Consider the following 25,927-nt stretch of genomic DNA (forward strand, 5'->3'; position numbering starts at 1 on the left):
TGTAACTTTAGCTCAGCATGACGGACTTGTCTGTGCTCTTTACTGTAATTTATCTTCTCTGGTGTTCATACCAGTTAAGAACACATGAAGAAATAACTGTATATGAGCATCAGTCCAGACTTGTTATGCTAGGCTTTCCAAGCATGAGGAACTGCTGGCTATCAGATGTCAACATCCGTCTCCTTCTACCCAAAAACCTTTGCGTTTTGGGGTCGTTTCCTGTAGCTGGTTCAGATTCCATTCTCACTTGAGTGATCCCACAACTAGGTACCTCAGCGTTATATCCAGCTACCCGATTACAGTTGTTCTTGTCAATAGGCAATACGATGAAGAGGCCTCTCAAATTTTGATGCTGACATATGAAAACATTGGAAGTGTCTCTCCTCATCTACGTTCTGCAAAATGACCCATCTTGCATTATCAACCTATTTAAAGCGAGTGCGTGCCATCTTCTTCTCAGCTTTTTCTAGTAGTGGCGATTGAGAGTTTCTAAAGGTAGGCATTCTTCTACAGCCTAGGTGACAGAACAGTTGCTTGAGAACTGTGCAGATGTGTCTGTTAGCAAACTGTCAAAACTCAACTGAAAGCTAACGTTAGCGACAAGGTTAATGTAGCTTTATCAAAGACTGTACTTATCTCGCTAGCTCTTCTACTCAACATTAGCATATTAGCAATTCATGGCAGCAAGGAGACGGAGAAGCTGCTTTGGTCCGTACTGCAAAACTTCTCCTCTCAGCGACTTGCCGTAAGAAGCTAGCCCAACGGTACACATAAAAATGGCCGCGACTCCAACCATCCAGGAATGTTGATTTGAATGGGAATGACCGTTCTATCCAAGTTCTGTGGCCTAGGTACTCAGTTCCGGTCCTTGAGGTTCAGTGTCCGGCAGGTTTTTGCCACTCTCAGGTGGATAATGAGCCACACCTGACACCCTTACTTAACACTGCACTACTTCAATCAGAATTTCAACACTTTACGTACCACCAACACGTAATTTGGTGTTAAGTTGTGCTCATTTCATATATCTGTGTGAGTTCAGGTTGAGCAAGCCAGTCCATGTGCCTGTACTGTGTAAGCAGAGCGACGTGTGTTAGCATATGTGTGCCTTGCCTAATACCTACCTACTGTTTGTTCATGCCTTCAGATCTATCACTTGGTTCACAAAACTACAGCGCTGTTTTCTTACAGCCTTCCCCGCCGCCTGTTTTTTTTTCTTCTACTTTTTCTCTCTCCTCCTCGTCCATCCCCATTCCAGTGTTGGGTCTGAGACAGCAGTCGTCTCCATTAGTCCAAATTAGAGCTGTTTTCCACCGGAGGAGAGAGAAGTGTAAATCAACCCCAGCAAACACACACAGGCTTGCAATCGCAGCGTGGCGCTCTCAGTGCTAAAGATTGTTTTCACACAAACACTGACTGGAAATGCTGGCTTGTTTAAACCTAGCTCTAATAGGCCTGGAGAGTCACACCATATGTATGTGTATGTGTCTATCAGAATGAAATTTTACATGTTGAATATGGACCCAAATACAAACACTTTCTGCATCATGACTGTTAGTTTTATGCTATTAACATTCAAATTAGCTGACATTTCATTAAAAACGTGCAGATTTGCATATCAGTGGATAAAGAGCTGACTTTATGAATGAATTTCAAAGGGATTTAGATTTTTTTTTTTGCATTTTTACAAAATACAAGGCATATGGTGATTTTTCACAATTTTACATGCAAAATATCGCATAAAAATTAGTTGCAGTAGGTCATAGGTCAGTTGATGGTCATATCTAAGTTTAGCTGGAAAAATGTTTGCGTATGGGTAATATGCCATTGTGAGAAAATGTCCGTTAAAGCATTTTTTTAAGCTAATTTTGTGCATGGTGTACTTGCTAGCTGGTATAAAAATATGTAAATTAACTATTTCTAGTCGTTTTTGATGATTGTTTTGTATATTCTATGAAACTACAGTAGTTATAAAACCAAAATGTTATTCCTCCAAATTGATCAATCTAGTCAAAATCAGCATTTTCACCTGTGGTGCCTCGACTTAATGGTAAACAGACCTTTAACTCCTATCGCTTTCCTTCTCCTCTATCCTAAACAAACACCTTAATCGCCTTCATCAACACAAACACGCCGGCACCGAGGGGAGACAAAGCAACGGCAAGGCAGAGGCTTTCTAACTACCCACTCAGTGTAAAATGGCTCCATTTCTACACTGATATGTTGATGTAAATTACCTGATTTTTAGATTATAATTACACCTTACCTCCTCAGAGGCGAAGCCGGTTAGAATGGAGCCTTATGGAATAATTGGGAAGGCAAATGAGAGTGTAGCCGTGAACAAGAGACATTAAAAAGAATTCCCTTGCTGGGAACGCTGGGCTACCTGGAACGTTGGAAGCCTCCAGAACAGGTGATTAGGCAGGAGTAGGTGTCATTAAAACTCCATTAGCACAAAACCCAACCCCCGGCGCTCACCGCAAACACACACACACACACACACTGCTGAGGTAGGCCATAAGTGTTTGCGCGCATGTGTGTGCGAGACAGAGAGTGCATGTGCATGTGTGCAAGTGTCTAATGACTCATTTAGGACCCCTACCTCTGGGAGTGTGACAGTAAGGACCCTCTTGCGGCTGGCTCACTAAGTGCCTGCTTATTAATTAAACATAGCCGATGCTCAGGGGACAGCAGCAGCCCTGCATATCAGCTTGTCAAGTTTCACTCTGTGTGGGGCTAAATGAACAGGGTCCTTCTGCGTCTGCGGCCCAGCTGGATCCACCGACAGACATTTTGGTCCCATGCATCAGAAATAATTACTAGGGCGTTATGGAGGGCCAAAACAAAAACCCACAGATGCTGACATGTGGTCAGACTTGGATTGCCTCCCTACTGTTTGAGGTATGCAGAGATCCGACTAATCCTAGGTGTGTAGGTAAATGACTGCCGGGAGTTTCTGGTCGCAGCCTCTCTGCCTCTCTCTCTCTCTCTCTCTCTCTCTCTCCCAGGGAGTTATTTGAGGTGCGATCATAGATTAGAGATTTCAGCCACGTCTTGAGAATGAGAGAATTGAATCAGTGAAGTGGTGCTGCGAATGCCAATTATCATTGTACCATTAAAACCCTCTTCCCCGGCCTAGTAATTTCCCTCCAAATGTGTTTTTCTAATTATGAATTAAACTCAAATAAGGTTGGGTAATGAACCCACAGTTTTATTCCTTTCCGAGGCCTTACTTTTCCCTCCTCGTGTGTCTGTGTATGTTGCCGCAGCCACACACAACAATCTGGCTCGCGATGAGTCCCGTTTCCTGATTTGGACTTCCGGAGGTGTTTGAGGGAGTATTACTGTATTATTGTGCAATTCAGAGAGATAGACCTCCAGCTTGTGGCTGCATCACCTTTGATTGAACTTCCTTATATGGCTTTGTTTAATGCTCCGGTATTGCTTTTCTATTACGGCTTTTGCTGAAATGACACAGAATTCCATTTGCTGTAATGCCTCGGCTATTGCCTTTGTTTGCATTGTGGTGGTAGTCTAGCGGAACCGTAATGGCAGATTGAGCCAGTTGCTCAAAGCCCCATTTAAAGTGAATGGAGGAGAGTGCCACGAGAGCCCATTGTGGCGAAGGCTGAGCCCAGATGGAATCTGGACTGCAATGCCACTGCCCTGCCCACAACCATTAATCCTTTAAAGCTGGACCATTAACAGGGAGGGGGATGAGAAGTGTGTGAGCGTGTATTGCATGTGTGCGTGTGTGTGTGTGTGTGCGCGCTCACATCTATCCGCCTGAGCCTTGACAGCCTTTCACATCCTCTCCTAGGAGAAAGCCACCAAACACAACGGACCAAACTGCTAAACCGCTCTGCTGAAGTGACAACAAAGCAGCATGGCAAGTCACTGGCGAAGTCAGCATTAGTTCCAAAACTTTTTCTCGGAGCGCTGCAACATTGATAGCTTCGAGGCAGTCCAAAAAAAAAAAGTTCAGGAAAAAAAAAAAAGAGGAAGGGGAACGAAATGTGCCTTTGTTTTGATGGACAAACTTTCTTTGGCTGCAGTTCTCTGGAGGCCTGGCGAGTCGGGTCTTCTGTCTCAGTGACCCCGCTCTTAACAGGGTTGGACGCCCTCTGAGCATCGCTGATTGTGGCGAGCGCTACCAGATTGTCTGTCTCTTCTAATTCTTCTCTCCGCTCCTCCTTCTCCTCTCCGCTCCTTTCTTTTCCTTCTCCTGTCCTCCGCTCCTCCGCGATGTCACCGGTTAATTGTGGTGCAGCGCTTGGCGCCTCGGAGACCTCGCTAAGTGACTGGAGATTGTTGGGAGAGAGAGTCGAGAGTCCCGGTCCTTTGCCGGGATGCACACACACACGTGAACACACAAACACGCAAACACACACACATACACGCACATACCTGACACCCCCTAACTGGAGCTGTCACCCTACACACACCTAATGAGGATAAACTCCCTTTTAACCGTGCTGAGGAATCCCATTAATTGTGTCTCCGCTGACGGGACCCTTCCATCCACCGACCTCTCCCCACATCAAGAGCTCCGAGGCTGGGGAAGGCGAGCGGACCGGCTCTCCTCTTCCCTGGAACAAAGCGCCGGAGGGAGCAGATGTTCCACTCCATTTGAGCAAGGGGGTGGTTGGTGGGGAAGAGGGGGAGAGGGGGGGGATAAATCTCCAGCCTCCTATTATATTAAATGTTAGTGCCGGGTTTGTGTCAGTAAATCTGTGTGTGTGTGTGTGTGTGTGTGTACACTTCATCATCAGTAAACACTCTAGCAGCTATACTCTGGCTGTATCTTAACAAGCTCGGGCACACACGCACGCACGCACGCACGCACGCACGCACGCACGCACGCACGCACGCACGCACGCACACACACACAGAGGACTTGATTTCCATGATATGTGTATTCAGAGCCATCTGGGAATAGGCTGTCAGTGATTCGCTCCTCTGCTAGTATGGTACTTGTTGTCATCTCTCTCTCTCTCTCTCTCTCTCTCCCTCTCTCTCTCTTTCTCTATCTCTCTCTCTTCCTCTCTTATTCCCTCTCTATTTGGTAATCAAACATGCACAGCTCGACTTGCAGAGTGGAGAGGCCAACTCCATGCCGTGTTGTAGTCGGACAACCCGCTGAGGATACACCCGACTTTGTTGTTGTGTTTAAATGGGCTCCTAAGTTCCAGAAGCGCAGCATCCATAGTTAACGTCATCTAAACTTTCCACTTGATATGAAGAAAGAGAGCAGGCAGTAAGGGAACTATAGGGGCTTCGCAGTTGTGTCACCAATCTCCTATCAACCAGGGCTGGCGCTGTCATGAAGAATTGGCTGTATGCAAATAATGTCTAAATATATAACAACCAGGCTAGAAAAGGATAGATACCTGAAAAGACAGCAGTGGTGTGGGTGTTGGTCAATTCAGTAATAAGTAAAAGTGAATAGTCTCATAAGGTAATTTATTTTTTCAAATGTAGGTTACTGTGACACAGTAAACTGTCTTGTCTATAGCCCTAGTCTCAACTCCAAACCACTCTCAAACACACTGTTTAGCATGTTGCTTGTATTCATACAGAGAGAACATAATGAGCAGAACCTGTACTGCCAAATACAACTATATAACCATTCAAACAAATGGTAACTAATGGTTTTAACTTCATGACGAGTTTACAGTTGTTTTTTGGCTTTGATAGCTAGCTAACTAGCCAGTGGGCTAATTTAGCAAATCAACGAATATTAGTAGGTTAAAGCTACACTACGCTAATGGCTAAAATAAACGTACCTACGGAGAAATAACGCCGGTTACCAGTCTTGCTTTGCCAGATTTTTACGTCCCACAATGACAAGTGAAGAGGCAGGTAGCAGGTTTACAAGACACTGATAGTTAGCTGACCAGACTACTATGGCTAGCTAGCCAGCAAGCTGACATCATGATGTGTCAGTGGTGAAATGTTCAGTTCAAATTCACCATGTCTGTTGAATTCTGTTGAATTCTGTTGAGACGGCCAAATTTTGAAACCCCATCAGCTGTTCTCAGCCATTGTTGCCTAAGAGCTGCCGACCTCCAATATGGCCGCCCGAGGGTGCGTTAAGTCACCTGAAAGCCCTGTATGCAGAGAAAGCTAGAGAGAGAGATGGCTTGTAATCTTAAAGCAAGTGGGCTTCTGTGTTCAGAGGGATTGTAAATCAAAGAATTACTGCATTGTATATTTTCTGTTACACTGTGTCCACTGTATATTTCTTGTACACCGGTGGAGAGAACTGGAGCATGGCTAGCCAGCACCCCATCTCTCCAAGGACCAGTTAAGGACGGGCACGGCAGATGAAACATTAATAAGCCCCATCTAATTTGGGTTAGGGGGCACGGAGAGGTAAAGGTGTGAATTATTTACAGCTTTATATAAAAAGGTGCGACTGGAACATCCATCTTTAATGGGTACAGGACGGCCCCGAGTGCCACATGATGTAACACAAGATAAAAGAGACTAGGTGATTAAACAAACACTTGTGTATTAGGCCGTGGGTGTGTGTGTGTGTGTGGGGGGTGTGTGTGTGTGTGTGTGTGTGTGTGTGTGGGTCTGGTTACATCAACATTACCTTTCCTGTCTACTTAATGGGCTGTTTTGCTTAACATGGCCAAGCTGAATTCAGAAACTATGTGCAAATATTTGTTAAAATGGAGCTAAGAGAGTTAAGAGGCTGAAACCTTGGTCTTTTTCTTGGTTTAACAAAAACATGATTTTGTATATATATATAAGAGGCAAGGTCACATCACCTTGACTTTAACATCTTTGTTGGTTATCTATTAGTTTCAGTGGATTGTAAGATTTTAGTGTTCGCTTTTAAGGCAGGGATGGATCTGGCACCAAGCTACATAATCGATCATTTAACCCCAGATGAGCTGGATCAGCAGCCTATAATGGCTGTTCCAAAGTCTAGATTAAACACAAGAGGTTCCTATTGGCTGTTCCAAAGTCTAGATTAGAAACAAAAGGTTCCTATTGGCTGTTTCAAAGTCTAGATTAGAAACAAGAGGTTCCTATTAGCCGTTCCAAAGTCTAGATTAGAAACAAGAGGGTCCTATTGGCTGTTCCAAAGTCTAGATTAGAAACAAGAGGTTCCTATTGGCCGTTCCAAAGTCTAGATTAGAAACAAAAGGTTCCTATTAGCTGCTCCAAAGACTAGATTAGAAACAAAAGGTTCTTATTGGCTGTTCCAAAATCTAGATTAGAAACAAAAGGGTCCTATTGGCTGTTCCAAAATCTAGATTAGAAACAAGAGGTTCCAATTGGCCGTTCCAAAATCTAGATTAGAAAGAAGAGGTTCCTATTGGCCGTTCCAAAGTCTAGATTAGAAAGAAGAGGTTCCTATTAGCTGCTCCAAAGTCTAGATTAGAAACAAAAGGTTCCTATTGGCTGTTCCAAAATCTAGATTAGAAACAAGAGGTTCCTATTGGCCGTTCCAAAATCTAGATTAGAAAGAAGAGGTTCCTATTAGCTGTTCCAAAATCTAGATTAGAAATAAAAGGTTCCTATTAGCTGTTACAAAGTCTAGAATGAAAACAAGAGGTTCCTATTGGCCGTTCCGAAGTTTAGATTAGAAACAAAAGGTTCATATTGGCTGTTACAAAATCTAGATTAGAAACAAGAGGTTCCTATTGGCCGTTCCAAAATCTAGATTTGAAACAAGAGGTTCCTATTAGCTGCTCCAAAATCTAGATTAGAAACAAAAGGTTCATATTGGCTGTTACAAAGTCTAGATCAGAAACAAGAGGTTCCTATTGACCGTTCCAAAATCTAAATTAGAAACAAGAGGTTCCGATTAGCTGTTCCAAAGTCTAGATTAGAAACAAGAGGTTCCTATTAGCTGCTCCAAAGTCTAGATTAGAAATAAAAGGTTCCTATTGGCTGTTACAAAGTCTAGAATGAAAACAAGAGGTTCCTATTGGCCGTTCCAAAGTTTAGATTAGAAAGAAGAGGTTCCTATTAGCTGTTCCAAAATCTAGATTAGAAATAAAAGGTTCCTATTAGCTGTTACAAAGTCTAGAATGAAAACAAGAGGTTCCTATTGGCCGTTCCGAAGTTTAGAATAGAAACAAAAGGTTCATATTGGCTGTTACAAAGTCTAGAATGAAAACAAGAGGTTCCTATTGGCTGTTCCGAAGTCTAGATTAGAAACAAACGGTTCCTATTGGCTGTTACAAAGTCTAGAATGAAAACAAGAGGTTCCTATTGGCCGTTCCAAAATCTAGATTAGAAACAAGAGGTTCCTATTAGCTGTTACAAAGTCTAGATTAGAAATAAAAGGTTCCTATTGGCTGTTACAAAGTCTAGAATGAAAACAAGAGGTTCCTATTGGCCGTTCCGAAGTCTAGATTAGAAACAAACGGTTCCTATTGGCTGTTACAAAGTCTAGAATGAAAACAAGAGGTTCATATTGGCCGTTCCAAAATCTAGATTAGAAAGAAGAGGTTCCTATTAGCTGTTCCAAAATCTAGATTAGAAAGAAGAAGTTCCTATTAGCTGTTCCAAAATCTAGATTAGAAATAAAAGGTTCCTATTAGCTGTTACAAAGTCTAGAATGAAAACAAGAGGTTCCTATTGGCCGTTTCGAAGTTTAGATTAGAAACAAAAGGTTCATATTAGCTGTTACAAAATCTAGATTAGAAACAAGAGGTTCCTATTGGCCGTTCCAAAATCTAGATTAGAAACAAGAGGTTCCTATTAGCTGTTCCAAAATCTAGATTAGAAACAAAAGGTTCATATTGGCTGTTACAAAGTCTAGATCAGAAACAAGAGGTTCCTATTGACCGTTTCAAAATCTAAATTAGAAACAAGAGGTTCCTATTAGCTGTTCCAAAGTCTAGATTAGAAACAAGAGGTTCCTATTAGCTGCTCCAAAGTCTAAATTAGAAATAAAAGGTTCATATTGGCTGTTACAAAGTCTAGAATGAAAACAAGAGGTTCCTATTGGCCGTTCCGAAGTCTAGATTAGAAACAAAAGGTTCCTATTGGCTGTTACAAAGTCTAGAATGAAAACAAGAGGTTCCTATTGGCCGTTCCAAAATCTAGATTAGAAACAAAAGGTTCATATTGGCTGTTACAAAGTCTAGATTAGAAACAAGAGGTTCGTATTGGCCGTTCCAAAATCTAGATTAGAAACAAGAGGTTCATATTGGCTGTTACAAAGTCTAGATTAGAAACAAGAGGTTCCTATTGGCCGTTCCTAAATCTAGATTAGAAACAAGAGGTTCCTATTAGCTGTTCCAAAGTCTAGATTAGAAACAAGAGGTTCCTATTAGCTGCTCCAAAATCTAGATTACAAATAAAAGGTTCCTATTGGCTGTTACAAAGTCTAGAATGAAAACAAGAGGTTCCTATTGGCCGTTCCGAAGTCTATATTAGAAACAAAAGGTTCCTATTAGCTGTTCCAAAATCTAGATTAGAAGCAAGAGGTTCCTACTGGCCGTTCCAAAATCTAAATTAGAAACAAGAGGTTCCTATTAGCTGTTCCAAAGTCTAGATTAGAAATAAAAGGTTCCTATTGGCTGTTACAAAGTCTAGATTAGAAACAAGAGGTTCCTATTGGCGGTTCCAAAATCTAAATTAGAAACAAGAGGTTCCTATTAGCTGTTCCAAAGTCTAGATTAGAAACAAGAGGTTCCTATTAGCTGCTCCAAAGTCTAGATTAGAAATAAAAGGTTCCTATTGGCTGTTACAAAGTCTAGAATGAAAACAAGAGGTTCCTATTGGCCGTTCCAAAGTTTAGATTAGAAAGAAGAGGTTCCTATTAGCTGTTCCAAAATCTAGATTAGAAATAAAAGGTTCCTATTAGCTGTTACAAAGTCTAGAATGAAAACAAGAGGTTCCTATTGGCCGTTCCGAAGTTTAGAATAGAAACAAAAGGTTCATATTGGCTGTTACAAAATCTAGATTAGAAACAAGAGGTTCCTATTGGCCGTTCCAAAATCTAGATTAGAAACAAGAGGTTCCTATTAGCTGTTCCAAAGTCTAGATTAGAAATAAAAGGTTCCTATTGGCTGTTACAAAGTCTAGAATGAAAACAAGAGGTTCCTATTGGCTGTTCCGAAGTCTAGATTAGAAACAAACGGTTCCTATTGGCTGTTACAAAGTCTAGAATGAAAACAAGAGGTTCATATTGGCCGTTCCAAAATCTAGATTAGAAAGAAGAGGTTCCTATTAGCTGTTCCAAAATCTAGATTAGAAAGAAGAGGTTCCTATTAGCTGTTCCAAAATCTAGATTAGAAATAAAAGGTTCCTATTAGTTGTTACAAAGTCTAGAATGAAAACAAGAGGTTCCTATTGGCCGTTCCGAAGTTTAGATTAGAAACAAAAGGTTCATATTAGCTGTTACAAAATCTAGATTAGAAACAAGAGGTTCCTATTGGCCGTTCCAAAATCTAGATTAGAAACAAGAGGTTCCTATTAGCTGTTCCAAAATCTAGATTAGAAACAAAAGGTTCATATTGGCTGTTACAAAGTCTAGATCAGAAACAAGAGGTTCCTATTGACCATTTCAAAATCTAAATTAGAAACAAGAGGTTCCTATTAGCTGTTCCAAAGTCTAGATTAGAAACAAGAGGTTCCTATTAGCTGCTCCAAAGTCTAAATTAGAAATAAAAGGTTCATATTGGCTGTTACAAAGTCTAGAATGAAAACAAGAGGTTCCTATTGGCCGTTCCGAAGTCTAGATTAGAAACAAAAGGTTCCTATTGGCTGTTACAAAGTCTAGAATGAAAACAAGAGGTTCCTATTGGCCGTTCCAAAATCTAGATTAGAAACAAAAGGTTCATATTGGCTGTTACAAAGTCTAGATTAGAAACAAGAGGTTCCTATTGGCCGTTCCAAAATCTAGATTAGAAACAAGAGGTTCATATTGGCTGTTACAAAGTCTAGATTAGAAACAAGAGGTTCCTATTGGCCGTTCCAAAGTCTAGATTAGAAACAAGAGGTTCCTATAAGCTGTTCCAAAGTCTAGATTAGAAACAAGAGGTTCCTATTAGCTGCTCCAAAGTCTAGATTAGAAATAAAAGGTTCCTATTGGCTGTTCCGAAGTCTAGATTAGAAACAAAAGGTTCCTATTGACCGTTCCAAAATCTAGATTAGAAACAAAAGGTTCATATTGGCCGTTCCAAAATCTAGATTAGAAACAAGAGCTTCCTATTGGCCGTTCCAAAATCTAAATTAGAAACAAGAGGTTCCTATTAGCTGTTCCAAAATCTAGATTAGAAATAAAAGGTTCCTATTGGCTGTTACAAAGTCTAGATTAGAAACAAGAGGTTCCTACTGGCCGTTCCAAAATCTAGATTAGAAACAAGAGGTTCCTATTAGCTGTTACAAAGTCTAGAATGAAAACAAGAGGTTCCTATTGGCCGTTCCAAAATCTAGATTAGAAACAAAAGGTTCATATTGGCTGTTACAAAGTCTAGATTAGAAACAAGAGGTTCCCATTGGCCGTTCCAAAATCTAAATTAGAAACAAGAGGTTCATATTGGCTGTTACAAAGACTAGCTTAGAAACAAGAGGTTCCTATTGGCCGTTCCAAAATCTAGATTAGAAACAAGAGGTTCCTATTGGCTGTTCCAAAATCTAGATTAGAAACAAGAGGTTCCTATTAGCTGTTCCAAAGTCTAGATTAGAAATAAAAGGTTCCTATTGGCTGTTACAAAGTCTAGATTAGAAACAAGAGGTTCATACTGGCCGTTCCAAAATCTAGATTAGAAACAAGAGGTTCCTATTAGCTGTTACAAAGTCTAGAATGAAAACAAGAGGTTCCTATTGGCCGTTCCAAAATAGAGATTAGAAACAAAAGGTTCATATTGGCTGTTACAAAGTCTAGATTAGAAACAAGAGGTTCCTATTGGCCGTTCTAAAATCTAGATTAGAAACAAAAGGTTCATATTGGCTGTTACAAAGTCTAGATTAGAAACAAGAGGTTCCTATTGGCCGTTCCAAAATCTAAATTAGAAACAAGAGGTTCCTATTAGCTGTTCCAAAGTCTAGATTAGAAATAAAAGGTTCCTATTGGCTGTTACAAAGTCTAGATTAGAAACAAGAGGTTCATACTGGTCGTTCCAAAATCTAGATTAGAAACAAGAGGTTCCTATTAGCTGTTACAAAGTCTAGAATGAAAACAAGAGGTTCCTATTGGCCGTTCCAAAATATAGATTAGAAACAAAAGGTTCATATTGGCTGTTACAAAGTCTAGATTAGAAACAAGAGGTTCCTATTGGCCGTTCCAAAATCTAGATTAGAAACAAGAGGTTCATATTGGCTGTTACAAAGTCTAGATTAGAAACAAGAGGTTCCTATTGGCCGTTCCAAAGTCTAGATTAGAAACAAGAGGTTCCTATAAGCTGTTCCAAAGTCTAGATTAGAAACAAGAGGTTCCTATTAGCTGCTCCAAAGTCTAGATTAGAAATAAAAGGTTCCTATTGGCTGTTCCGAAGTCTAGATTAGAAACAAAAGGTTCCTATTGACCGTTCCAAAATCTAGATTAGAAACAAAAGGTTCATATTGGCCGTTCCAAAATCTAGATTAGAAACAAGAGCTTCCTATTGGCCGTTCCAAAATCTAAATTAGAAACAAGAGGTTCCTATTAGCTGTTCCAAAATCTAGATTAGAAATAAAAGGTTCCTATTGGCTGTTACAAAGTCTAGATTAGAAACAAGAGGTTCCTACTGGCCGTTCCAAAATCTAGATTAGAAACAAGAGGTTCCTATTAGCTGTTACAAAGTCTAGAATGAAAACAAGAGGTTCCTATTGGCCGTTCCAAAATCTAGATTAGAAACAAAAGGTTCATATTGGCTGTTACAAAGTCTAGATTAGAAACAAGAGGTTCCCATTGGCCGTTCCAAAATCTAAATTAGAAACAAGAGGTTCATATTGGCTGTTACAAAGTCTAGCTTAGAAACAAGAGGTTCCTATTGGCCGTTCCAAAATCTAGATTAGAAACAAGAGGTTCCTATTGGCTGTTCCAAAATCTAGATTAGAAACAAGAGGTTCCTATTAGCTGCTCCAAAGTCTAGATTAGAAATAAAAGGTTCCTATTGGCTGTTACAAAGTCTAGATTAGAAACAAGAGGTTCCTACTGGCCGTTCCAAAATCTAGATTAGAAACAAGAGGTTCCTATTAGCTGTTCCAAAGTCTAGATTAGAAACAAGAGGTTCTTATTAGCTGTTCCAAATTCTAGATTAGAAATAAAAGGTTCTTATTGGCTGTTACAAAATCTAGAATGAAAACAAGAGGTTTCTATTGGCCGTTCCGAAGTCTAGATTAGAAACAAAAGGTTCCTATCGGCTGTTACAAAGTCTAGAATGAAAACAAGAGGTTCCTATTGGCCGTTCCAAAATCTAAATTAGAAACAAGAGGTTCCTATTAGCTGTTACAAAGTCTAGATTAGAAACAAGAGGTTCCTATTAGTTGCTCCAAAGTCTAGATTAGAAATAAAAGGTTTCTATTGGCTGTTACAAAGTCTAGAATGAAAACAAGAGGTTCCTATTGGCTGTTCCGAAGTCTAGATTAGAAACAAAAGGTTCCAATTGACTGTTCCAAAATCTAGATTAGAAACAAAAGGTTCATATTGGCTGTTACAAAATCTAGATTAGAAACAAGAGGTTCCTATTGGCCGTTCCAAAATCTAAATTAGAAACAATAGGTTCCTATTAGCTGTTACAAAGTCTAGATTAGAAACAAGAGGTTCCTATTAGCTGCTCCAAAGTCTAGATTAGAAATAAAAGGTTCCCATTGGCTGTTACAAAGTCTAGATTAAAAACAAGAGGTTGCCATTGGCTGTTCAAATGTCTAGGTTTAAAACAAGAGGTTCCTATTAGCTGCTCCAAAGTCTAGATTAGAAATAAAAGTTTCCTATTGGCTGTTACAAAGTCTAGAATGAAAACAAATGGTTCCTATTGGCTATTCCGAAGTCTAGATTAGAAACAAAAGGATCCTATTGACCGTTCCAAAGTCTAGATTAGAAACAAAAGGTTCATATTGGCTGTTACAAAATCTAGATTAGAAACAAGAGGTTCCTATTGGCCGTTCCAAAATCTAAATTAGAAACAAAAGGATCCTATTGACCGTTCCAAAGTCTAGATTAGAAACAAAAGGTTCATATTGGCTGTTACAAAATCTAGATTAGAAACAAGAGGTTCCTATTGGCCGTTCCAAAATCTAAATTAGAAACAAGAGGTTCCTATTAGCTGTTACAAAGTCTAGATTAGAAACAAGAGGTTCCTATTAGCTGCTCCAAAGTCTAGATTAGAAATAAAAGGTTCCTATTGGCTGTTACAAAGTCTAGAATGAAAACAAGAGGTTTCTATTGGCTGTTCCGAAGTCTAGTTTAAAAACAAAAGGTTCCTATTGGCTGTTACAAAGTCTAGATTAGAAACAAAAGGTTCATATTGGCTGTTACAAAGTCTAGATTAAAAACAAGAGGTTGCCATTGGCTGTTCCAATGTCTAGGTTTAAAACAAGAGGTTCCTATTAGCTGCTCCAAAGTCTAGATTAGAAATAAAAGTTTCCTATTGGCTGTTACAAAGTCTAGAATGAAAACAAGAGGTTCCTATTGGCTGTTCCGAAGTCTAGATTAGAAACAAAAGGATCCTATTGACCGTTCCAAAGTCTAGATTAGAAACAAAAGGTTCATATTGGCTGTTACAAAATCTAGATTAGAAACAAGAGGTTCCTATTGGCCGTTCCAAAATCTAAATTAGAAACAAGAGGTTCCTATTAGCAGTTACAAAGTCTAGATTAGAAACAAGAGGTTCCTATTAGCTGCTCCAAAGTCTAGATTAGAAATAAAAGGTTCCTATTGGCTGTTACAAAGTCTAGAATGAAAACAAGAGGTTCCTATTGGCTGTTCCGAAGTCTAGATTAGAAACAAAAGGTTCCTATTGACCGTTCCAAAATCTAGATTAGAAACAAAAGGTTCATATTGGCTGTTACAAAGTCTAGATTAGAAACAAGAGGTTCCTATTGGCCGTTCCAAAATCTAAATTAGAAACAAGAGGTTCCTATTAGCTGTTACAAAGTCTAGATTAGAAACAAGAGGTTCCTATTAGCTGCTCCAAAGTCTAGATTAGAAATAAAAGGTTCCTATTGGCTGTTACAAAGTCTAGAATGAAAACAAGAGGTTTCTATTGGCTGTTCCGAAGTCTAGATTAAAAACAAAAGGTTCCTATTGGCTGTTACAAAGTCTAGATTAGAAACAAAAGGTTCATATTGGCTGTTACAAAGTCTAGAATGAAAACAAGAGGTTGCCATTGGCTGTTCCAATGTCTAGGTTTAAAACAAGAGGCTCCTATTAGCTGCTCCAAAGTCTAGATTAGAAATAAAAGGTTCATATTGGCTGTTACAAAGTCTAGAATGAAAACAAGAGGTTCCTATTGGCTGTTCCGAAGTCTAGATTAGAAACAAAAGGATCCTATTGACCGTTCCAAAGTCTAGATTAGAAACAAAAGGTTCATATTGGCTGTTACAAAATCTAGATTAGAAACAAGAGATTCCTATTGGCCGTTCCAAAATCTAAATTAGAAACAAGAGGTTCCTATTAGCTGTTACAAAGTCTAGATTAGAAACAAGAGGTTCTTATTAGCTGCTCCAAAGTCTAGATTAGAAATAAAAGGTTCCTATTGGCTGTTACAAAGTCTAGAATGAAAACAAGAGGTTTCTATTGGCTGTTCCGAAGTCTAGATTAAAAACAAAAGGTTCCTATTGGCTGTTACAAAGTCTAGATTAGAAACAAAAGGTTCATATTGGCTGTTACAAAGTCTAGATTAAAAACAAGAGGTTGCCATTGGCTGTTCCAATGTCTAGGTTTAAAACAAGAGGTTCCTATTAGCTGCTCCAAAGTCTAGATTAGAAATAAAAGTTTCCTATTGGCTGTTACAAAGTCTAGAATGAAAACAAGAGGTTCCTATTGGCTGTTCCGAAGTCTAGATTAGAAACAAAAGGATCCTATTGACCGTTCCAAAGTCTAGATTAGAAACAAAAGGTTCATATTGGCTGTTACAAAGTCTAGATTAGAAACAAGAGGTTCCTATTGGCCGTTCCAAAATCTAAATTAGAAACAAGAGGTTCCTATTAGCTGTTACAAAGTCTAGATTAGGAACAAGAGGTTCCTATTAGCTGCTCCAAAGTCTAGATTAGAAATAAAAGGTTCCTATTGGCTGTTACAAAGTCTAGAATGAAAACAAGAGGTTTCTATTGGCTGTTCCAAAGTCTAGATTAAAAACAAAAGGTTCCTATTGGCTGTTACAAAGTCTAGATTAGAAACAAAAGGTTCATATTGGCTGTTACAAAGTCTAGATTAAAAACAAGAGGTTGCCATTGGCTGTTCCAATGTCTAGGTTTAAAACAAGAGGTTCCTATTGGCTGTTCCAAAGTCTAGACTAAAAACAAGAGCTTGCTATTGGCTGTTCCAAAATCTAGATTTAAAACGAGGTGATCAGTTCTTTGCCATCAGGGTCTCTAGACTTCTTGTAACTCACTTATTAAAACTTACTAAAACTCAGACTTGCTTTTATGTAATGACCTGTTATTAATTGTCTTTGACCTCCCTTTTGTCATATACTTTTATGTTTTGTGTCTTGCTTTTATATGTTTTACCTTGCGTTCATTGCACTTGCTGTCAGTTTCATCTGTCCTTTTGTATTTTACTCCATTGCAAAGCGCTTAGCAGCTATGTCTTGAAAAGTGGTATATAAATCAACGTAATGTTAAATAAAAAGGCAGGTAAACTATCACCATAAGGCAAACAGCCACCAATATAAACTAAAATAAATTGTATTTTCAGAAAAGCATTATTTTCTGCTCTTTTCCCTGTAAAGGACCTGATCGTCAGCATATAACTTACATCATTTTGATACATTTTGATTTATAGTATACTATGAATTTCTGTCATAAAGATTTATGTCAGCCTAAAAAGGAAGATAAACTCTATTCCACAAGTGACAAGGCGGATAAACTGAATTTAGGTGAGTTTACCCTCCAGTACATAGATACAGTATATATGCATTGGTGAAATGTTGTGCATGTTGTAGTACGTTACTGCACAGTGCCGTAGGGTGAATGATATTTCAACTGGATGTACATGAAGTGTCCCGCAGTGTGTTATACTGCTGCTCAGTGGTAGTAAAAGTGTGTGTGTGTGTGTGTGTGGTGCGCAGTTTTCCTCTCACCCCGAACATTTGCCGCAGGTCCGGGTCTCGGAAGCGGAAGGGGATGTTGGAAACGTGTAACCTCTTGGGCTGCTGCTTCTCCGACGAGTCGCTGGGCTGCAGGTGAAGCTGCTGGGACCCTTCTGTCTGCACGACCTCCTCCGCCTGCTGGAGGGAAACACACACACATGCAACGGATTAGTTCCTACCTGGGCAAAAACAAAAAGTTCCTGAAAGCACATAGAGGCAGAGGTGTGATCAAGTCAACTTTGCTCGAGTCCAAGTCTCAAGTCAAGTCCCAAGTCTAAATGTAGATTACCAAGTCAAGTCAGAACAAATTAAGAGTCCAGTATCAATTTAATATCTTAAAGAAAACTAAATATCTAGGACTTTTCAATGCAATATGGTTTTAATAGGATAAAAACTTGGCAAGAGCATCATCAGTTTGATTTCTATAATCAGTTTCAACTTCAATAAATTCAGTCATTCCATACAAATTCAGAAAACAGAATTTAAATTCAGTCGTCTGCTGGAACAAATCTCATCACTTTCAGTCTAAGTCATTTACACAAACACACAATCTTTTGTCAAGACTTTAGAAACCTTTTCAAGTCATCAGAGTACAAGTCAAAGTCAAGTCCCAAGTCACCAGAACCCAAGTCAAGTCGAGTCTCAAGTCTTCTTTTCATGCGTCAAGTCAAGTCTCAAGCAATTAAAACAGTGACTCGAGTCCCCACCTCTGATTAATACAAAATAAAAATAAGAAATCAGAGCATACAATTGACTCAATATTAAATTGATTGAGACTTGACATTAATGACATGGACTTGACTTGGTAATCTACATTTAGACCTGGGACTTGACTTGAGACTTGTGCCTCAAGACTTGAGACTGAGTCTTTTGTCAAGACTTTAGAAACCTTTTCAAGTCATCAAAGTACAAGACAAAGTCAAGTCCCAAGTCAAGTCAAGTCTCAAGTCTTCTCTTCATGCATCAAGTCAAATCTCAAGCAAATGATCGAGTCCAAGTCATGTGACTCGAGTCCCCACGTCTGCATAGAGGGTATAAAAAAAAAAACGAAACCTAGGTGAAAGGCAAGGTTGTTCGGCTTGAGCTCTCCAAACCGGAGAAAGCCGGAGCGCGATGAAGAAGCAGCGGCTGCACAATAGAGAGGGATTGACAGAACAAGGCGATAAAATATTCATAAAGTGGAAAAGTGAGGGAAAGTGAAAGAGAGAAACGAGGGGAGGAGGGGGGAGGGATCAAAGAGAGTTGTTCCAAAACTCCACTCTCTATCTCCCTGTGTAGCTTTAAGTGTACAGGTCATGGATTTTTTTTTTTTTTTTGCTTTTTTTTTTTTTAAAGTATTACTGAGATATGCCCCCTCTCTCTGCTCCCATGGCATTGGTACGTGCCCCGGGAGATTAAGGAAGCTGTCTGAGAGGAATAAGAAAAATATTTAACAACCTACGACATGTCTAGACCAGAGCATACATTATAATAGGCCTTGGAGAGGCAGCAGAGAGTGGGAGTGAATTACAGAAGGGGGAGAGAGAGACGGCGGAGGAAGGGCTGAGCTGCAAGAGCAAGATGGAGGGAAATAAAGTGTGTATGAGAGACAGTGAAAGATAAATAAATGGACAAATGGAGGGAGATAGAGAAATAGATTTTAAGTCCCTGAGTCCCAATATTTTGCGCCAATACTTTCTGCCAGTGTCATTAAATTTGACCATTTCCATGTTAAGAAATTCTTAATTCTTGTTAAAAACGACAAAAATTCAGTGTTTCCCAAATATTTTTTTTCTTGAAACAGCATTTAGGCCATCATGGGACACCTAAACTCTCCACTGAAACATTAAAAAGACATATATGAAATTAAAATAACCCATCTGAAGCTGAAATCCACCCGTCTCTCAATCTATTGACTCTTTCTCTTATTGATAAATTTTTCCCCAAATCTCTCGCTTTTTCTGTCTATTCGTTTTGACTTCTGTCTGTCTCTCTTTCTCCATTCTTTTATGCTGCTTTTACTCATTTTCTCACTCTCTACTATAGGCTGAAAGCTGATATTTTTGGATCAAAGCCACGATAGCTGATATTTCGTACCGATATTCAGTATCTTTAAATTTGACCATTTTCATGCTACACATTCCAAGAAAAGGATTCAGCGTTTGTCCCAGAATGTGATGCTTGTCAGGGTGGAAAAGCCTCTGAAACAGTATTTACACCATGGGACACTAAAACTCAGGTTAAGGGCTTCCCATAGACAACCAGTGTAGTATTGATCAATTCTACAACAAATATGAAATCGGACAAATCATATCCAATTGCATCCATCATATCAGAGGTGGACCACACTGACTGGACCAGATCTCATTTTTAATAAAAGGCCAATATCGGCCACATATATCAGTCTAACCCTTATAGAGAGAAAGCCACTTCTTCCAAAGGCTTACTGTTGTTGCCATGAGTGACAGCCCCCTTTGAGGTGTCACCGCAACAACCCCCATTTACTTCACTGTTATCAGAGTGGTAGTCGTGACGACAGGGGGGATCTCTGCTACGATGACTCAACATCGGGAGAGCCCATGCTGCCTTCAAGGTCTTCTCTTAAGTGCGTGCTTCAGTATGTACGGATGCCGCAAGTCCAAGTGATTCTGGTCAAAATTATACTAAAATGGACCTGATAACAGTCCATGTAATGTCAATGTCAATGTGATATTCTGAAAAATGTTGCCTAATATTTTAAAATCTAATTTTTTTGGCCCCGTGTAGTAAAAAAAACAACACTTTTAGACTTTTTCATTTAAAAATTTTTTTTTAATTAAATATTTAAATATTGGTCTGGGACACTAACTTGGGGTATTTTATGCAATAAAAGAGGTGGGACAAAGGGCAGGATGATGAGTCTCACCAACCAATGAGAAGCAAGTCCAACCTGTGGCATGCTGTTGAAATGAAAAATACCAATATTTAAATCATCAATTATTCAAACAAAAAAAAGAAAAACATTGAAAAAAAAGTGGCTGAAATTTTGCAAATATCCAACAAACTGATATTTTTGAATATTACTAAATATTACATTTTTCTATTTTGGGTTTTGAATTAGAATATTAAACATGGATGACACTGTAATACAAGTAGTATTTTTGTTGTCTGTTGTTTCATCTTAGTAAACAAGCAGCACAGAAAATAGAAACATACAACGATACTAATGATGTACATGGAATTCTGAACAGTAATAATCAAATGTGTCCCTTTCACCATCAGTCGTCTAAACATCACATCTCATCTCATAGAATTTCTGGGTCATTCATGTGAAGCTCAAGTCGTAATTCGGATATTTCTGACAGCACTTAAAGGCAGCATGAGCTGAGAGACGAGCTGCGTTCGTGTCACATGGGAATAACTGTCGAAAAAGCTTGAATCCGTCAAGACGGCGTGATTGAAGTTTTCTGTAGACGTTACTTCTGATCAGTTTTCACACATGAACATAGTGATGATACATTTGATTTCATGTTTGACAGCAAACCAAACATTGCAATGTCAAACACAAACCAAAAATCCAGCAAGTAGTTGTGTCCTGCCATGGCATTTTAAGAGTTATGATCGCAAAACGATGATGAAAATCATTTCCCATCTGAAAGCTGAGGTGAACAGCATTTTCTTGTGGGATGCTTGTATCTACTATCTATCTCATATGACAAGAACATAGCAATGGACAGAGCAATGGCCTCTGGGAAATGGAGTTCAGGGAGAGGACAATCCCCCCCCCCCCATCGCTTTTTCTGAAACATTAGCCTCGGCCTCCTGTTGTTATCAACGGGTATCAGTGCTGAGACTGGTACTTTAACTATATGAAGGCTGGCAGCAGATAAAAAAAAAGCTAAATACAGCAGATACCTGAATCTGACAGAGAGAGAGAGAGAGAGAGAGAGAGAGAGAGAGAGAGAGAGAGAGAAAGAGACATTACAGATGTCTTGCTGTTCGTTTGATCTCGTGATCCCTTTTGCTTTTGTCTCTTTCCAAATGCTTCAAACGGGAACGGTGTGTTTGCAGTGGGAACAAAGAAAAAAAAGAGGAGAGAGAGCAAAAGGAGTTCATGTATATAATGAATTAGACTAACATGGGGATGGAGGGATGATGCAAAGAGAGAGAGAGAGAGGAGAGAGATGGAGCGATGATGTCAGCTAAACTCGCCCGATCAATGAGAGAGAAGTGCTGAAGGCAGCGGCATTCATACTTGAGAGAGAGAGAGGGAGGGAGTGGAGGAGAGAAAGAGAGAGAGGGAGGGAGAGAATGGAGGAGAGGGAGAGAGAGAGAGTTCAGAGAAGCATGCATGCTAAGTGCTGATTGAAGAGAGAACAGTAGAAAATGGAGAGACAGGGAAGTGAGGATAATGGCATTACATCACACACACACACACACACACACACACACAAGCTGAATAGGCAGGGAGGGCTCCACTGAACGGGATGCAGCAACAATCAGCTGTCTGCGTGTGTGCGTGTGTGCGTGTGTGCGTGTGTGTGTGTGTGTGAGAGAGAAAGTGTGTACAAGAGTGTGTTTAACAGCAAAGTGGTCATATCAATCACTGGCGAATGGCAGACTCTGGGACCCTGTTATGATAAAGCACACACACCCAGGCACTTAGTCCCTCGTCTCCTGTCCACACACACACACACACACACACACACACACACACACAGCATGGCCGAGGGGGTTAGGTGTTCCAGGTCAGATGGATGGTTCAGACACAGGGGGGGTAATTGTCCCGTCGGTTCCCCCAGATCAGAGCCTCATTTCTGGGTGTACGGTGCTAAGGCAGACCCAGGCCTAAGCGGCCTCTGGCTCTCCGGGTCATTACTCATACCAGTGTACCAGTGGCACTGGAATCACTGGGGGGACCTTAATACCCACTGCACCTCTGGCCCCCACAAAACACACAGAAATAGAGAAAGAAAGAGGCATTATAGGCAGAAATAAGAAACTAAAGTTAGAAGGATATGGGTTTTTCCAAAGCTGATACTGCCCTTTTTTTGGATTGAAACTGATATTTTGTGCTGATATTCACTACTTGTTTTTTGTTTTGTTTGTGCCAAAAAAAATCCCCCTAAAATGACATGTTTTAGTGTTTCCCAGAGGATTTTATTTGTGGCCGGGTGGAAAAGCCTCTGAAACAACATCTAGGCATAAATCATATTGAAGGTGGATGACACAGACTGGTTGGTAAATGATTTTTAATAAAAAGCCAATATTGATTCAATATACTGGTTTGCCTAACCTACCCACTGTGCCTTTGGCCTGCAAAAACACATTGGGGCACAGAGAGAGAGGCGTTATAAGTAAATATAAGACGCCATACTGAGAAACAACATATTGCACCTTATCACAAAACCGAAAAAACATAATTCTGCTCACAAATGAGTGCATATACTGGAGCATGTCGCATATTTTGACTAAAACAATGACTCTAACCCCTCATCCACACTCATTGCTCTGTGATGGGAGTTAATTCATTTCAAATGGGAGAATCTGTCACTGTTGCATGATACAAGTTCATGTTTGCAGAACATGAATACATTTCTAGTGATGGTCAGAAATTACTGTGTGATTGAAGTTCATTGATTTCAAATGGGACAATCCATCATTGCTGCATCCTTTGGATTTATTCAACTTATGTGTTGATAATGCAAGAAGTTTCCATGATGAAAACATGTCATCAGTGAATCAGAGTACAATCAGATTCATCTCAATCCCTAAAAAAAAGTTGTTTGAGATCTTTGTCTCCAACACGTCACATAATTTATAGCGACACAACTGCATTTACGTGCATCTCAAGCGATTGTTCCAGGTACAATCCGAGCTCTTCTCCTCCTCTCATCTCCCTCTTCTCTCAACTCGTCCTCTCCCCTCATCACCCTCTCCTCCGCCGGCTTCCTTGCCCCGAAGCTAAGCGCCGCTCCGCCAAGAGAGCTGCCTTTGCGCCGTTTTGCCTTTTAATTTGTGTTAATTGCATGTTAATCGTGCCACATCTGTCTGAGCGGCGCGACAAGAAGAGGAGCAGGGGAGCAGAGGTGGAGGGGAGGAGGAGCAGAGGTGGGGAGTAATTAAAAAAGTTCCCTGCTTTTGTGTAGGAGGAGGTAAAGAGGGATTCCCCACTAGAGGGCCAGAGTGACTACAAAGTGACTGAAACAAGTACTTTTTTTAGAATCAGTTGCCTTGGAATGGAAGTTTGTGAAGCCCGGGAGTGACCGCAGGAACAAAAAAATCAGTCCATCACAACTTTCATATCAACCACGTTTGCCGCCATCATGGAGGTCCAGTGGAGAATTGGTTATGCGCAAATAACAGCTAATATATAACAACCAGGCTAGCAAAAGAGAGATACCTGAAAAAGTGGTGTGGCTGTAGGTCAATTCAGTAAGGTTATGAATAGTGTGATAAGGTGGATTTGTTTCCAAATGTAGGTTACTGTGACACAGTAAACTGTCTTGTCTTTAGCTCTAGTCTCTACTCCAAAACACTCTGAGTTGTAGCTTGAGAAGAGTCAGCTCAGTTAACCTGAACAAACTGTTAGCTAGCTAACTAGCCAGCTGGCTCAAAGCAACTGTTGATGTTAACACACAACTGCTAGCCACTACTAGCACTAGCTTCTACTAGATACGTTAGCTAGTGTGCAAATCACGTGTTTACAACAAGACAGTGATGGTTAGCTGACCAGATAGCCTACTAGCTAACAAGCTAACACATCATTCAGCTTATTCAATGAAAAAATGATCAGTTCCCAGTCAAAAACAGCCTAGAAATGAATCATGTCTATTCGGTTCTTCTTGGTACGGCCACGTTGTACGTTTTCAAACACACTTAGCTGTTTACGGCCACTGTTGCCCAAGAGCTGAGGACCTCCAATATGGCAGGTGCTACATCACCTGAAAACCCTATTGTGACTGAGGGAGATAGGCTTTGAAGTCCTTTGTAAACTTTATTTTGAAAAAGCGCTAGAGGAAATACAGCTATTCCTAACATTACATAGTCATTTAATTGTTGAGTCCGTTTCATTACCCTATGGTAAATCACACCTGTTCAAAATGTGCGTCACAAATCCGTCCATACAGTAAGGTTTCTTCTCTTAATCCCTGTACAACTGGAGACAAGGCTTCCATCCGGCCTCGGAGCTAGCTGCACTGCTTTCATTAGGCTTAGCATTGTACGAAATGCAGCGGCTTTACGGCAGTAAGCCTTCGCCTGCCACGGTCAAAGAGCTAAACTCTTTCTCTCCGTCTATTTCTTTCTCTCTGCTCGCCATGCCTCCCCCATCCATGGTGTGTGAGCAGCGAGGCAGGAAAAGGAAATAATTACATGAACATTATCATACACAAGCAGCCCGAGCTTCCTCCACTGTCACCAGGGAAACACCGGGACTGTGTGTATATACTGTATGTATGAGTGTGTGTGTAAAGAGGGGGGGGGGGCTGAGAACTAATCTGAACCACCAAGCCTCCCATATGTCGGTTACACACACACACACACCAACACAAGCAGCCCCAACCCCCTCACAACACCTCCACCTGGTCACAAACCCAGTTAGATCCCCCAGATGTGTTATTACTGTGTGTTTGTGTGTGTGTGTGTGTGAGAGAGAGAGTTGCTGAGCTCAGCAAGTGCGTATGTGGCCTACCTCCCCAGGCCTATAATGGAAGCTATCAGATGGGAGCACCGCCAGACAGGTAGATTACACACGATTAGACGGCTACAGAGCCCTCTCTCACCAGGGATTAGTCCGACACACACACACACACACACACACACACACACACACACACACACAAAAGAACATGTGCATATACCTCTGCGGGGATGAGGCAGACAGATGTGCAGGAGTTTTAAAAGTATAAATATGGAACATCGCCTACATGCAGTGAAGGGAAAGATCCTGAGGGGAAAATGGAAGACAGAGGGAATAGTGCAACTCAAGCCATATTTGCACAGCACCAGTATTATGTGGGGACCTTGTGTAATTAATGAATTACCCCCAACCTGTGTGTTTCCTGAAATGCATGTGCACAAGATAATGAAATTTGCTGAAATCACTGGCGCGCCGCATATAGCTGTATAAGGTCAAGATTTTTTACAATTCATCACTTTCTGATTTAGCAAAGCAAAACTTGAGGTTTGCGCCGAAATGCGTTCAAAGTCTTCCTCTGCAGATTCCACTGCTACCTCTATTTTTTTATGACAAGAAGAAGAGAGAAAGCATACATCTAGAAGAAGAAGAAGAAGAAGAAGAAAAATTTAAATAAGACACGATGTCCACAATGATTACAAATCACTGGACGTCCCCAGGTAATAGCCCTATCCAAATAGGGCAACAGATACATAGGTAAAAAAAAAGAAAAGAAAAAGGCTTATAGGGTATACATTCATTCCACACACATTCCAACCCAAACCATGCATTATTAACCATGTGTTATCAAATTCTAGTTTTGTTTTGCTTGCCATATCCATTCACTAAATCAGGGCAGCGGAGCAGCATATTGAGCATGAAGATTGCCCTTAATTTGGAGGACCTGGGTTCAATTCCCCACCCTGCTGAAGTGTGCTTGAGTAAGACATGAATCCCTACTGGTTTCGAATTTGCTGTTCTGTGGCTGAATCTGACTTCTGACCTCCCTGTGGAAGGGAATTTCATATTGCATTATTATTGCTAACTGGCATACCTGTGCTAGGGCTACTAAATTCTGCCT

General features: G+C 40.3%; 1 protein-coding gene across 2 annotated transcripts in view; it reads right to left on the reverse strand.

The window, feature by feature from the left end:
• rbfox3a (RNA binding fox-1 homolog 3a) overlaps nt 1-25,927 on the reverse strand; it is a 64,771-nt gene that overhangs the window by 32,874 nt on the left and 5,970 nt on the right. The window contains exon 2 of one of the 2 annotated variants that reach the window (XM_078290624.1): nt 17,202-17,345. In XM_078290624.1, the coding sequence (XP_078146750.1) occupies nt 17,202-17,345 (144 nt within the window). Of the gene's footprint in view, nt 1-17,201; nt 17,349-25,927 lie in introns of both variants that reach the window. The other variant, XM_071924679.2, reaches the window with a different exon arrangement.

This window comes from Centroberyx gerrardi, chromosome 20 (assembly GCF_048128805.1).
Source record: "Centroberyx gerrardi isolate f3 chromosome 20, fCenGer3.hap1.cur.20231027, whole genome shotgun sequence".
NCBI classification, from domain to species: Eukaryota; Metazoa; Chordata; class Actinopteri; order Beryciformes; family Berycidae; genus Centroberyx; species Centroberyx gerrardi.